This window comes from Haemaphysalis longicornis, unplaced genomic scaffold, assembly GCF_048455015.1.
Source record: "Haemaphysalis longicornis isolate Haplotype H1 unplaced genomic scaffold, Haemaphysalis longicornis Haplotype H1 scaffold_1, whole genome shotgun sequence".
Taxonomy (NCBI): Eukaryota; Metazoa; Arthropoda; class Arachnida; order Ixodida; family Ixodidae; genus Haemaphysalis; species Haemaphysalis longicornis.
The window spans coordinates 318,628,296-318,643,243 of NW_027526203.1; the positions used below are offsets into that span (position 1 = coordinate 318,628,296).

The 14,948-nt window shown below is 45.2% G+C and overlaps 1 protein-coding gene across 2 annotated transcripts in view; it reads right to left on the reverse strand.

Moving 5' to 3' along the window:
- Mle (dosage compensation regulator mle) overlaps nucleotides 1–14,948 on the reverse strand; it is an 84,571-nt gene that overhangs the window by 16,688 nt on the left and 52,935 nt on the right. For both annotated transcript variants that reach the window (XM_077682303.1, XM_077682304.1), the window contains 6 exons: nucleotides 12,379–12,452; nucleotides 9,903–10,055; nucleotides 7,706–7,866; nucleotides 7,472–7,583; nucleotides 1,328–1,580; nucleotides 919–1,017 (listed from right to left, as the gene is read on the reverse strand). In XM_077682303.1, coding sequence (XP_077538429.1) covers nucleotides 919–1,017; nucleotides 1,328–1,580; nucleotides 7,472–7,583; nucleotides 7,706–7,866; nucleotides 9,903–10,055; nucleotides 12,379–12,452 — 852 coding nt within the window. The remainder of the gene's footprint in view (nucleotides 1–918; nucleotides 1,018–1,327; nucleotides 1,581–7,471; nucleotides 7,584–7,705; nucleotides 7,867–9,902; nucleotides 10,056–12,378; nucleotides 12,453–14,948) is intronic.

The window sequence follows — 14,948 nt, forward strand, 5'->3', positions numbered from 1 at the left end:
AATGTGGGCGAAAACTGGAATATAAACTGCCATCCACGCTGCTTGTGAAAGCGCTCATCAAAAAATAGCGCGGTGGTAAGCCTAAACATCTCTGGCGCGGCTAGCCGGCTCGGAGCGCTTCGAATCTCCCGCCATTAGGTACGCGTCTCCCCACTGGTGCAAGTCGTCAGGCTCCTCCCACTGCCACGTGAAGAAGCCACCGCGAGCGCGGAATCGTCGATACGAGCACAAAAAAAAAAAAAAAAAAAAAAAAAAACACGCCCGACGCTGATGTGCACGATTCGTGCGCGAAAACGGGCCATGCGGTTCACGATTAATAAAATCAACGTGCCGCGCGCGGATCTTGTCTGTCGCTATCTTCCGAGGTGCATCAAGCAAGGTCAGATGTGGTTATCAGTCAGATACGCGCGAACTATAGGGTGCCTTTTTTTTTTTTTGGGGGGGGGGGGGGGGGGGTGTCTACGTTAGAGGAGGGCAAGGGGTGCACGCTGCGTCAGATGGCCGATTTCATCCTTTTTTTTTTTCTCTTGCTACCCTAAAACGATGCCTCAGCTGCGCCGGTCGATCAGCAGACCCGCCGAAAAACCGCACTATAAACGGTATTGTGCTTCGGCCAACCGCATCTTAATTAAGCGGTATGTTTATGCATTGAGTTCTATGGGAGGCAAACCGGTGGTCGCAAAAACCCGCGTTATATCCGGTCCCGCACTATAAGCGGTTACGTTATAAATGGTCTACACTGTATTTCAAAACAAGGCCCATGGCTATGCCGAAAATAAAATTAAAAGTCTGCCCAGTGCAAGTAGGCCAAGTAAATGCACTTAGGGCTAAGAAAGCAGAAAATAAGTACGACTTGGTCTACATTACCCTAGCTTGAAGCAGACTGTAGTACAAAGTATTCTTTCTATCCATACTCACCACATCGAGGTTAGGGTCAGCCCCATTGAAGTTGTATGCTTCAGGTGCCACTGCCATCTCAGGAAATCCAGCCCCCATCAAGAGTTCCTTGATCTGGTTCTAAAACAATGAATGAAATGCTTCAGTATGCCCAAAAAGACCGGCATAATATGGATCACCAAAATCAAAACACGCACACCACTGGCAGTGTATGCTTTCCACAATTTCCCGTGCACGACCGAGATTCACTGGCTGCAAAACTGAACGTTCTTGGAGCAAGGAATTCACATCAGGTGTCCTTTTTGGCGGAGGAGTGTAAAGGAGGAGAAGAGACTAAGAAATGTGCAGGTATGTGCAGGAATACGCTACACTTTATTCAATGCCCTGCCACAAGAAATGCTCCCCCAACCCCCCAAAAACAAGTACTCGCCTTGGCATCGTGGGTGATGCGCAGCGTGGGCATGGAGACGGAGAAGCGCTCGCAGAAGTTGGCCTCGGAGCACTCGCCCTGCATGCGGGCCTCCTCCCACTGGCCAAAGACGTTCAGCAGGGTGATGTGGTCGCTCCAGCGGCCCGCAAAGAAGCGCCGCTGCACAAAGGCTAGCCGCTTGGGGAACGGCGTGTCGAAGGGCTCCGGGAAGGTGCTGCTGTTGGCCGAGATGGTGCACAGCGCATCGCCCGCCCTGCACATGTATTGCCCGCCCGACAGGCACGTCAGCAAAGACTCAGGAGAATTTATAGACGCTCGTTTCAACTCCCCTTTATCACAACTTGTATCAGAGCCAACATGTATTGCCAGCAAATCCGCAAGCATCCTTGATCTCGTGCGAGAAATGACACACCGCACGAGGAGCGAAGAAAACGCTGCCTTGGAGAGATTTACTTCCCTGCTGGCATACAGAGAAATGACCCAACATCTACGCCTGGCGCGACGCACCCTTCCCCCACCCCACCGACACCTACCTATAGAGCAGGCACACCACTACCGTGCCTTGCAAACAAACACCTTTCCCCACCCAAAAAGAGTCTGCCACTACTCCGAACAAATTACGTCCCCTAGCTGCCCCTTCTGAGCAGCAGACTGCACTCTTTTTCACATGGTTGGTGGATGCCCCTCCCACCCTCTCCCCAAACCGAATCCTTCCAACTCTCCCGACCTCTGGAGGCGTGCCCTGTCCAGCTCATGCTTGTCCGACCAGCTTTGACTGGTGGAGCGGGCTGTAGCGGCTGGCAAGGCATATGGGGTCCTGGGCTGAAGACTTAACCTCCTGAAGAGCCCATGCAATATATGCCAACAATAAAGATGTTTATCCTCCTCCTCCTCATTCTAACCACCCATCCCTCCAGCTTATTGTCGATTACCTATCTTGAAGAAATTAGAGACCATAAAGTTATCCATGCGGATTTCTTCTTTTCCCCCGGAAAGACGTAAAATGCTAAACAAAGCAAATTGTTTATATGATAAAGGCAACTATGGAGAAATTAATGAACTCAAAAACTTCTTCCCACATTTCGAAGCCAACTTCCAAGCCGATCCGTTAATGACAATTGGGTAGTTCTTAAACAAAAGCTTAGTGAGCTAAAAAATAGGTTTATTCCTAAAGGCTACATTTCGTATCACCCAGCAAAAGCCCTGGTATACTAAAACATTAAAGCGACTAAGCAACAAGAAAAAGTGCCTTTTCCGTCAAGCAAAAACTAAAGGAGCTCCATGCACGTGGGATAAATACCACTCCGCCGCAAACGACTATCTTGCAGCAATTCACAACGCCAAGCACGCATTTTTTAACATGGACCTACCGAACATGCTAAGTGATAACGTAAAAAATTTTTTGGCAGGTCATCAATCTCAAGCCATCACGCACCATCAGTCTCACTAACGAATTGGGTGAAACGACCACAGATGCCAAGTGTGCCAACATTTTTAACACTGTATTTTCATTAGTGTTCACCAAAGAGCCTAGTATGCCTTTCGTTCCCACAACTAGTCTGATAGTGTCCAGCATGCCCGCGCTAGCATTTGCCACCGACGGCATTTCTTCTCCAGTACAAAACTAATATTAAACTTTCCTCATCATGCGGCATTGACGAAATTAATTCAAAACTGTTAAAAACCATCACCAACACAATTGTACCATATTTGCACCTCATATTCTCACAGTCACTCGCCACTGGGGACCTTGACAACTGGAAAATTGATAAGGTCATTCCAGTCTACAAAGCAGGTGACAGTAACTCCCCACTTAATTATCGTCCCATTTCATTAACAAGCATCCCATGCAAAATCATGGAACATGTCATGTATTCTTGTTATCAACTTCCTCGACTCCAATAGTTTTTTTCACCCCCGTCAGCATGGCTTCCGCAAGAGCTTTTCCTGTGAAACACAATTAGCACTCTTTCTTCCCGACCCACATACAAATCTTGACACAAACTTGCAGACTGAAGCCATTTTTCTTGACTATGCAAAAGCCTTTGATACAGTTCCACACAACAATCTAATACAGAAGTTATCCGGGCTAAACCTCAACACCAGGGTGTCTACCAAGTTGACATTTTCGAATTCCTTGAGTTTTCCAGGTTTTCTCAGAGTCCTTTTGCTAAATTCCCTGAGTGACACAGAAATTTATTTTAGGTCAAGATAGGCTGACACCTTGTTTCCAAATGGTATCACTCTCCAAAAAGCATGTTATCAAAAAAAAAACGACAATCCTTGCCACGTAACAATATAGTTAAAATGGTGACGAGAAACATTTTCTTAAAAACAAAACAGAACGGAGTGGTTAGTAAAATGCAGAAGGAATAAAATACCCCAAATAGAAATGTTAAAGGAGCCATGAAGAGAAAATGCAAGTTGGTTTTATTCGAAAGATTTCGTGTTTTATAGTGCCCCCAGCGCTTGTCCGGATACAAACGATGCTTTATTCACTGAGAAATTAAACAATTTAGGTTAAAATTTTGATTTTCCCGCTAAATCATTTGTTTTCGGGGTCTGCAATGACATCACAGGAACCGACCACTCTGCAGCCTAGAATACCTTCATTCACGCATCCGCCGTACAGGGTAGAGACACGTATACGCTGGCGCCGCCATTTTGGGTCGCTCGCTCACCGCCGAAGCAAGTCATTGTGTCAAAACCGCGCTAAAATTACCGCCGCAACGCGGTTTACTGAAGAAGTTTGAATCATATTGTCTGTTTCGCGTTGCTATGTCTCGTGGGAAACGAAAAGAACAACGCGTTGAGCACGTTGGCCCAATTGCGGCGGCACGGGACAGTTCAAAGGTTGTCTCCACCCTGTACAGCGGTGTTGGTTTGTTCCCGCGTTTCTTTACGTTACCCGAACCTAGATGGCGCCACCATACCGTGGCAAGCGTTTGGTTTGTTTTTGCCCGTATTTAAACCTGGCTTGTTTTTGTTCTGGGTGAAAATATTCGTTCCCTGAAACAGTGCTCGTTCGACAAATGTGGTCAGGTAAGACACCGTTGCTTGCGTCAGTCGGCCAGTGTCGTCTGAGACAACCCCAAGCCCCGTAGTGCTGTGCAGCTAAACCAAGCATGCTGTGCGCAATAAAAACAGCAGTACGCATCAGTACTTCTATGTTTACATGTGCTTTCGTAACTTCCACTGTTTGTCCCATCATTCTTATTGCTTTGTAAAGAATGTGCCCTAAATTTAAGCGCAAATTGCTCGTTCGGCTAGTTTGTAAGCTCTATCTAATTTGCGTCTGCTTCTGCCAGCCTCCGCCAATCGCAGAGCTGGCTCGAATGACATCATAGGTTCTGTTGCGGGAAATGAGCTGGTGGGTCGCATGGCCATTACCTTTTTTCCTAATTATGTAGCTTATTTGAGCGAAGTTTACGTTAGAAGTGGTGTCAGTATGATTCTAACGAGGCAATCTTTTGAATGAACCAAACTTGTGTTTTCTCTTCATGGCTCCTTTAAAACCGTACTGCCATGTTTTCAGCCCATGCACAATGCTTCAGTGCTGTATTTCACTACTTCAAACAGTTCATTCTGGTTCGGATGAGGGACACCTGCATCTCGGCATCAGCCAACACATTTTTTTTTTTTTTTTCAAAGCGGTGGCAGCGTGTTTCTTATTGTGTTGCGGGAGAGGCGGTAGTAGTCAGTAACACGATAACAAACCTGCTGCCACCGCTTTGAAAAAAAAAAAAAAAAAGTGTTGACTGATGCCGAGATGCAGGTGTCCCTCATCTGAACCAGAATGAACTGTTTGAAGCAGTGAAATACAGCACTGAAGCATTGTGCAAGGTGCCATCCCTAAACCCCCTCGGAGGAACAACGGAATCCAACCGGAATCGCTCCCCGACCGAGCCCTTCTTTAATTTGTGGACTGTGCTTTAGTTTAATTTAAAAATGAAGCATACTGCCTAAATCCACAACCAATCTTGTGCGCTCTTCACTACTGACGTATAAAGCGTCCAGAATTTCGCTGCTGACAACTAGCATTTATTACATTTTCATTTGCAGTGACTGCACAAATTAGTTTCAAAGGTCAGAACTTGCAAACAGTTTGAAGAAGCCCAGCTCATCAAAGTAAGGGTGATGTACATTGTATCATGGCCCAGCGCAGCTACAAATCAAACTTGAGCTTGACAGCAAGGACTTACCGTATAAACCGGTATATAGGTCGAGTTTTTTTCCAAAAAAATCCGCACAAAAGTCACCCCTTGTTTTATATAGCCGTCATTGGCAGAATGTAAATTGTCTGGCAACAATGTGCAAGCGTAGTCCGTCGCCATCGCGCTTTGTGTCAGACCGCTCTCTCGCACTACCAGGCCTTTATTTGCTTTTAGCTTTTCTCTAGTTTTTCGTCTTTTACTCGTCTTGTGTGTGTGTGCGTGCGTGCATTTCTGTACGTGTCTGCTCCAAGATGAGTGGCGGAAGTCGACACCAGTTCACCGCTGCGTTTAAGCTGAAGGCGATTGAGTCGCCGAGCAGAATGGGAATATGGCGGTGCAACACCAGTTTGGTGTTTCAGGGAACAGTGTGTGGTACTAGCGGAGCCAGAAAGCTAAGCTGTGCGCGTGCAACCCCCGGAACACATCGTTCCGTGGACGTCAAGCGGTGCACCCCGAGTTGGAGAACAAAGTGGCGGACTTCGTTCGGGAACTTCGCTCATGATCGCTGTCGGTTACAGCGGAGGCCATCCACGGACCGGCTCGGCGAGCTGCACAATGAGTGGATAGTTAGCGACAATGAAAAGGCACCTACAGGCTGGCTGCGGAGACCATCCCTCGCGACCATGTCAAGCTGGGTGTCCTTTTCTTGGCAGTCACTGCTCGACGACATGGTTGCACGAGCGTTGAGGAAGTGCTCTATCAGCAACGCGCTCCACGGCACTGAAGATGACAGTGAAAAACAGTCATCCTCGGATGACTCTGACAGCTCAGACGAGTGACTTCGGCAGGCATAGTGAGTGGTAATGAAGGGCGTCGAAAATAAATATAGACAATGTGTGTGCGCTTCTGTGCCGAATTATTTTTTTTGTCAACTTTCCCACCTGAAGGTAGGGGGTCAACCTATATACCGGGTCAACCTACATTCCGGTTTATACGGTAATTTTCTAGATGAAAAGTAGGCAGAATGCAGCTGTACGGCTTTCCCTTCAGGTTAGGCACAAATTTCGGCGCCATCGAAAGACAAAGTCGTAGAAAACGCGCCAACGCTCCTGTGACACAATGCATGTTTTTTCCGCAACGACTGCTGTGCGCTATGCTTGAGTAGCACTGGACACCACAAGCTCCCATGTTCCCTACAGTCGACTCTAGTTCCTTCCACCCTGGCGGAATCAAATAAAAGAGTCAATTGAATCAAGCTGAAATAGATGGATTTACAACTTAATGGGGAACACTAAATTCACTGAAATCTAGAGATGAATCAAAGTAATCATGATAGAATGAACATGATTAGACTTTATAGTTTGGCTGGCAAGCGGGCATGCTAAGGACGAAAGGCAATGGTACTCGCATGGTTCTTACGGGGTGCGTACAAACTGGCTAATATTGAACAGTATTAACAAAAGCAACAAAAGCTCTTAGACATCTTTTCTGAGTGGAATAAACAGCTTTTTTGGAGTCCCTTTAACAAATGCTGAACACTTAACTGCTGAATATGTATTTCACAATGTAAAGCCACTTGCCCAAACAAAAACAGCTGGATTGGCGCAACAAGTATTCTGATATGCCAAATACCATCGCCTGTTGTGCTATATAGAAGAGTGAAAATTCTCAAAACGCTAAACTACTTGTAATGGCCAATTTTTTTTTTCTTGGCTAACAAGTGAACACATATATATATGCTTTGGCAATGTGGTGCCATCGACATGCATACAAATGTATTTACATTAAAAGGAGATCAGTCTTGCTGACAAGGAGCACTGCTCTTGTGACGACACTGAATTCTTCCTACAAATGTAGGAAAAGCTCATACTGGGTGCAATTTCTTGTTTAACACCACAGCATGCTGTTCTAAAACACCCTTTATGGCGCTGTAAAAAGGCCTTTTCAGGCTGGAGAAGATGGGATTGGCAGCAAACTGAAGGCAACTCACCCAAAAATGAGCCCGAGGATGAGCATCTTGCCAAGCCGGGGTTCAATGGGCAGGCGAGCCAAGATCTTCCCCAGTGGCGTCAGTTCACCAGTGACGGTCAGGGCTCCCATCTCTACACCAAACACAGGGCACAGAGCATCAGGCTCCACTGTTCCAAAACCAAAGTCACACACACACACACACACACAAAAAAAAAACGTGCCGGCAACAAACTATAGTTGCACACGCGCTCACCCCGAAGCAACACCTCGGACTCGATGACAGCATCCATGGGCGGGGGTTCCAGTGCTTTGGCCAAGAACTTGGTGATATCACCAAGCCGCAGAAGCTTGATGGCCAGCGCCAGCTCATGAAGCGGAGTTCGGAATATCTCGGGAGTGGTGTAGTTGTCCAACCTAAGAGCAAGCGAACATTGCTACAGGCTTTGTGTAACTCCAAAGAAGTGCTTTCTTTTTAAGTGATGGCCCAGTAATTTTGCAGTGCGCAGTACACAACCCATGCAGGCAGTCTCGTTTATCTTGAGCCAGACATTTTTATCGCCGTAATTACATCATACATGGATTACTACACACCAAAGAAACATTTGGCGTATGAGGTTCATCACAAGTGCCTGCAGTTTTTTCATGTGCGTTTTTCCTTTCTCACACCAAAAAATGTACACCTCTATTAGACAATTTTCCATAATAAAGAAATGATTGGTAATTGTTGATTGGTCAGGGCGCAAAAGCACCTCATCATTATTTTTAGTTGTTTATTAATTAACAGGCCAGGACTGACTAACATTTTATAACCAATACACTAGATTTCTTTTAATGACAACAATGTGGCTAACCTAAAAAAGGTGCAAGCTCTGCAGAGTTTGCAGAAAAAATTCCCTTGGTGGGATGTGCCGAAAACTTTACAGAAAAATGGGAGGGCACAAAACTGGCCACAAGCGCACGGCATGATACAGTTAATAAGTAAGAGAGCATACCAGAACGTGCGCACACATGTCCTGGACACATAAGCGACACTTTGTAACAACTGCAGTTTTTATGAACTCGTGAAATCCAACAATGACCAATACATGCTAGAGGTTAAAGTCCGCTGGTGCAAAGTTTCACAGCCCCCGAACCCCACCTGGTGTAAACGTATCCGAAGCTCCTTTCAAAGTGTGCTTCACAGGCCAGGTGTCCTAAATGCCGCATTTTCTCGCGTAATGAAGCCATTCACGTAATGACCCGCCCACTTTTCTTCTTGAGAATTTACTTTCTTGTCACCCTGCATAAAAACTGCAGTGGGAATATGTTTCATCTCAGCATGGTTGCTGATGCCGCAGACGATTGCAATAAGTTGATATCACGCCACAGTACGCGCAGAAACACTAGAAAACCATTCTAACAAAAAAAAACTAAACAGTAGCCGGAGTCGTGAGCGCAAATGCCGTGGCTCTCAATATAAAGATTGCGTGCTTGCAAAGCTCCATTTGCTGAACACAAAACGAACCTTCTGGCACATAGCGCCGTGAAAGCGCTGCGGCGTGCAAACAAAGCACCAAACATACGCTGCACTCCTTCCCTGCTCTGTGCAGTTCCGCGACTTCATCATTACACTGCATGGTTTTATTCAGCTGTGTTCCGACTTCTTCTTTATTTCTTTTTTTTTTTTTGTGCTCCTGGTGCATGGCATATGATGGGTCAGTACATGAGCTACACAGGTGGTTTTAAACTGAAGGTGGTGGAGTATGCATTGAAGCATATGGAAGTTGCGTGGCAGGGGGTACTTGGGTGTTGACCTAGTGCATGTACGCTACTGGTGAAAACAAGGGGTATGCGTGATGAACAGGGATCACCACGTGTTTTGTGCGCCCAAAGAAGGGAAGTTTCCCGGTGTGGGAAAAGAAGTTTCGGAGTGCCTTGACAACGCGAAAGACGATGCGCTGCGAGCCGACAACAATTGTGAAGAGGCAAGCGACTTTACTAAGGAGGACAGCTCTGTGGCGAGGAGGAGGACAATGGTGAGAAGGGGCCACTAGCATGTTGTGAATTCAAAAAGTTTCATTACACAATTACCTACGAGTTTTTACAAGAAAGATAAGGTTTTGGCAACACTTCTCCAAGCATCGTTATTGTATAAAATTTCAACTTTTAAAAATCTGTTGCAACTTTTTCCCGCATAATGAATCCTCCCCCAAAATTCATGAGGAATTTTCTGGAAAAAAAAGAAAAGTGGGTTCATTACGCGAGTAATACGGTAAATAAACTTTTGGTGGAAACTACTCAATCGTGCATTTAAAAAAAATACCAGCTAGCTTCAACCAGATACACAATTTACCTCCTCGATTCATCTCAATTGGCTAAGCAATGATGCCAGGAAAACATTGTGAACAAGCCCCCCCCCCCCCCCCCCCACCCCCCCCCCCCTTCCCCTCCATGTTGTAGTCCCGACGTACTTTTCGTAGCGCGCCCTGCTGCACAGATGGTAGCAGTGGCCTGGCCGAACACGCCCTGCACGGCCCCTGCGCTGCTCCAGGTTGGTCTTGGAGGCAAACACGGTGGCATAGTTGGTCATGTTGTTGTGCGACGTGAACAGCTTCATCTTGGCCCTGGGCACAGAAGAGCGCAAGCATGCTCCGAATGGGGCGCAGATTTTCTGAGCGATGGATTTTCCCACACAAGGACATTGTTTCAGCGTTTATGCTGGTTTGTACGACAAGAAGTCCAGTGTCTGTGAGTAGATTTTCTAAATAAGAGCAAGGTGCAGGGCAAAATGGAGGCTTGAAATGATGAGAAATAATTGAAAAATGGAAACATTGCCGAAGCCAACATTTCAACAAGGGGACTTGTATGAAGACTAATCAACTTGCCAAAATGGTGGCTCCAGCAACATTTACTTCTTCGCCGATTTTGTAGAATTGTTTTTTAGAGTTCCGCGGATAAGCCCTTTCAGTGTGTAGCAAAATGCAATCTCTTAATTCCTTAAGAAGATCAACCAAACAACACTCACTCAGTTTTTACACAGACATGTTTTTAAAATTTAGGAATTTTGAATGGTTTGAGAAAATTCCAGAACTTTCAAGGTCTTGAAAACCAGCTTTTTAAATTCACAGGTTTTCAAGATTTCCAAGGACCCAGATGAGCCCTGTAGTTCTGCAATACTAACAAGATCTACTTAAAGGGACCATGTAGACAACATTTTACTTGGAAGAAGTAACCTTTGATAATTTGCTCAACTCTCTTCCAGTCTTGAAGGATGCTTTTTTTCACACACACACACATTAATCCCTAATATGAATATTACACTCTCATGCTTCCCGTTTGACGGCATAGAAGGGACATACCGAAAGCTAAGTACTAGTCAGTATGTTATTTACATGTTACCCTTCAAGCGCCACCATACAACAAACAGGAGGCAAAAATACAATGGCTCAATCACGTTTATTGGCATTAGCTTTTGTCAGTGACTACCAATTTCGCAAACTAGTCCCTGTGATACCAAAGGGCTAGTGAGCTGCCACTCCTTCATCTGTTCACCTTATCACCTAGCTTAATTGCTTGAAGTTTGCATTAAAATTAACGTGACAGTTATTCTGATGTGGCACAATTTCAAATCAACATATTTTCACGTCCAATTAATCTTAGTGTCCTGATAAGAGTGCAGCAAAACACAACAGCATACCTATGTAAGCTCATAGAGTTTCATGCTCTCCGATTGGAACACCGCTATATTTGTCTCAGTGATTCAGAAATCTAAGCAAAATCTTTTGTGTTACCTCTGCCACTCTGTTGCCAAAATAGCAACACCCAGCATCGTTTTCGTTGATGTTTAAACTAGTTGGAGCACTTGGTCACTGAGTTCGCCCTCGAACACAGGCAAGCACAGCAACCTCACCAGAGGTTGAGCTTCCCGACATCACTCATTGCATAATACGCCCTTGTGACAGCACAGCTAGGCTGCTGATACACTGTACCCCTGGCTACAACTCTTAACTACCCTTCGATAGCATGAACTTGCAATGTGCAGTCCAACCTGCCATGTCACAATTTTTGAACACATCTGTCAGGCTTTATAAGTGTTACAGAAGAAACTGCATAACAGCATGCTCTCTGTGACGTGTACGAGTTAGGGCAACATGTGCTGCATCTCAAATCGTGAAAAGCTGTGAACCCAATTCAACACGGCGAGGCCGGCAAGCTGTCTCCCCGGAGAGGTTCAAGAGCAGTGCCCCCGTTTGACTCCATGCGTGTGGGCATAGAGGATCCCGTAGTGTGGAAGGAGAGATGGGTTTTCGGCAGTGATGGGCATGCTAATGTTCATTTGACCGTACTCTTGCAGCCTCACTATGTGCCTCTGCCTCTAGTTCCTCCCAGTCAAATGCCATTGATTGTAACTGCCTTCAACCGCCTGGCTCGCATCTTTTGGGGAGCCTTGAAGGTTTGACTGCACTTGGGCACCCCTATTCTCTTCTTACTCGCACGCTGGGCTGCCATCAATGCAGTAACCATGTGGTGAGCACATCGGTAATTACAACGTCTAGAGAATGTGCTTCCATAGCCTCAACATCATATACTGTTTACACCTTCTTCTGGTTGCCTTGAACACTGTATTTTTGTTACAGGAAGCTCCCCCACTGAAAATCCGTTACAGGCACAAATGGCATACATACAAGTGGCTGCGCATCCCTATTATAGTCCTTGCAGTGTTTTAAAGTGAACCAGTAGTTTCGCTAGAGTAATTGCATGCGTCCCTGTGGGCTATTAACAATGTACAACAGTGACACATACTCAATGGTGATTACTATTTAACAATGTACAACAGTGACACATACTCAATGGTGATTACTATAAAATACCCGGGTGTCTCAGTTTAAACTTGATTAGATTATGGACATCAACAGAACTAGACAAGGCACACTTAAGCAAACTTACTTGCACGAATCGATGACGTACACCACATCATTGATGGTTATGCTTGTCTCGGCAATATTTGTAGAGAGGATCACCTTCAAGTTCAGAAAAAAATGTTCCGCATTATAAGCAGAAAGGTTTGAACTAAAATGTAAGCACAGCAGTAAAGCAACCAGAAGACACTAGGCAAATTAGACGCAGCACTACTTAAATGCTAGAGACAAACAAACATAAAAGACCACAAATCCTTGATAAGGGGCCATAAATAGGGCCCCTCACTTTTTGCGGCGAAACATTTCAAATTCTGCGATTCTAGATAGGGGAATCTGCAAAATTCCACGGCAACATTGAAACGGCATAAGGTACATGTAACAGTTAATTTATTAGACACTTCAGACTCCTAACATGCTAGATTTTATTTACAACTGAAGGAAGCTGTTGTGGCTGAGCATTTGGTGATGCTTTGTTCTTTCTTCACCAAGAGAATGGTGCTTGTGAGGCACGATGTCACCATAGCGACTGAATGACTTTTCTGCGTCAACAGAGTTGATTGGCACCGACGGGTATTTAAGGGCAATGGAAGAAAGTGTTGGAGTCAGGTGTTCCATCCCAGCCCAGAAAGCCAGGACATCAAAATCTTCATGTGGCTTTTCTTGTTTAGAAAAAAAATGTGCCACTAGAAATTGTGCCACTAGTCACTAGACTTGAGGTCTTATGCAGACTTCAGGACACTTGCCATTCAGCAGCTAGGGTTATAAATCCAGGAACGGCCCCAAACTCTGATCTCTTCTCTGAGAGACACCCAACTTGCTGGGGATCCAAGCACCTCACACTCTTGAAGAACTGCCAAGTTTCAGAGTTCTCCAAGTATACTAGCACCTTGCTAGCCGCTTTACTCATTCCACCCTTCATTTGTTTGCAATCTGATCGGCCTTGTCGTGTGCAATGTTCTCTTTCTGTGGCTATGGCTACGCCCCTTGATTCGGGTGGAGGCTGCACCACCTATCCATTTTTATTATTTGATAAGGTAGGAATACACAGATGCAAATTTAAATTTTCAACAGTAAAAACGTTGCAGACAATTAATAGAAACTATTTCGCTATTGCTAATAGAAAATACCACTTTTCCGCCACATTTCACTCAATACATCATTTTGGGGACGTAGCGCCACACTTTTAACGGTTTTTTTGGAATTCCGCGAAAACACTTCGATTCCGCGATTTTTCGCAGAATTGCAGAATCGCGGAAAGCTAGGGGCTCTAGCCATAATTTTCCCGGCATCACAAGGGACCTTTTGCTAGAACAGGAAAAAATGAAGTGATCTATGTTAGTTGCCAGCAGTTCTTGTTTGTGGAGAGTTCCATGCCCTGAGACACCCTACAGGGGTGGAACTGATACGGGGCTTCTTGCGAAAGCTTGTGGAGCCTCTAGAATGCAGTTTAGGGGGCATCTATTTTTTCCTTACTTCTGTCAGCCATAACTATTTGAAAAAAAAAAAAAAAAAATGCAGTACCTCAAAGTGCAATATCAAGGCAGTAATTTTTAAAAACAATGTAGTACAAAAGAAGCATAGAACAAAAGACTAAGCTTATTTTTCTAGAAAAAGACCAGGTTTGCAAGGGCAGGGGTGAGGCAACTGAATCAGATTTGGCAGCACTTTTTGGAGCAGCGAAATCTCGATTTTGAAGCAGAAGAACCTTGATTTGGAGCAGAATAACGACATTTATTATGTCACCTTAGGAGCATAAAAAATAAAATTTTTGGCATCTCGGTTGGGGGGGGGGGGGGGGGGTGAACTTTTTAATCGGTGTTGAATGTACATAACACTGAAACAGCCTTTCAATAAAGTTTTTTTTCTACCAGAGTATCACAAGGTACGAACTGCACTACCTTTTTACAAACCATTTTTAAATTCTTAGGCTCTATGCACAGATAGCGGGGAGCACCGTTGAAAATATCGAATTGAAAAATTAAGCAATCATAAGGCATTTTTATTATCATGTGAATGCTGAAATTATTATTTTTGTAATCCGATACTCGGCTTTACGCAGGTGTAGAGCCACGGCAAAAGTTGCGCAAAACGAGGTGACAGTCGTCGCACCCCGCCAGCCCTCCCATTTCAATCCCCAAGATGTACGATCATAATTTGAGTAACGGTATGTTTAGCCACCTCCCTTTTGGCATTAAATTTCACTTCAGGTAGATGAAACATTATTGCTAGCATGCAATAACGGCCCGTCCCGCTATCGGACACTGCTTGAACATTTTGCGGCGATGTGGCCTGCGCCGCCACTTCTGCAGTGTCGATCGTCCCATTCCCACAGCTCGCAAGCTCGCTGTCAAAGGCAGCAATAACTCAGCATTTTACAACACCGCAAAGAGTCCGAAATTTCGCTTCAAGCACGCACCGCGCCTCACACTCAAGGCCGAAACACGGCGAATCTGCCAGCACCATGTTGGTTTTGATGAACTCCAGTCTTTCGAGTCACTCAACTTCCTACAACAGATCAATACTAAATGTAAACCCAGCCACTCTCATAGCCAAAACCACGGTATAAATCGACGAAGAGCTCTCTGCCTGAACCACAAG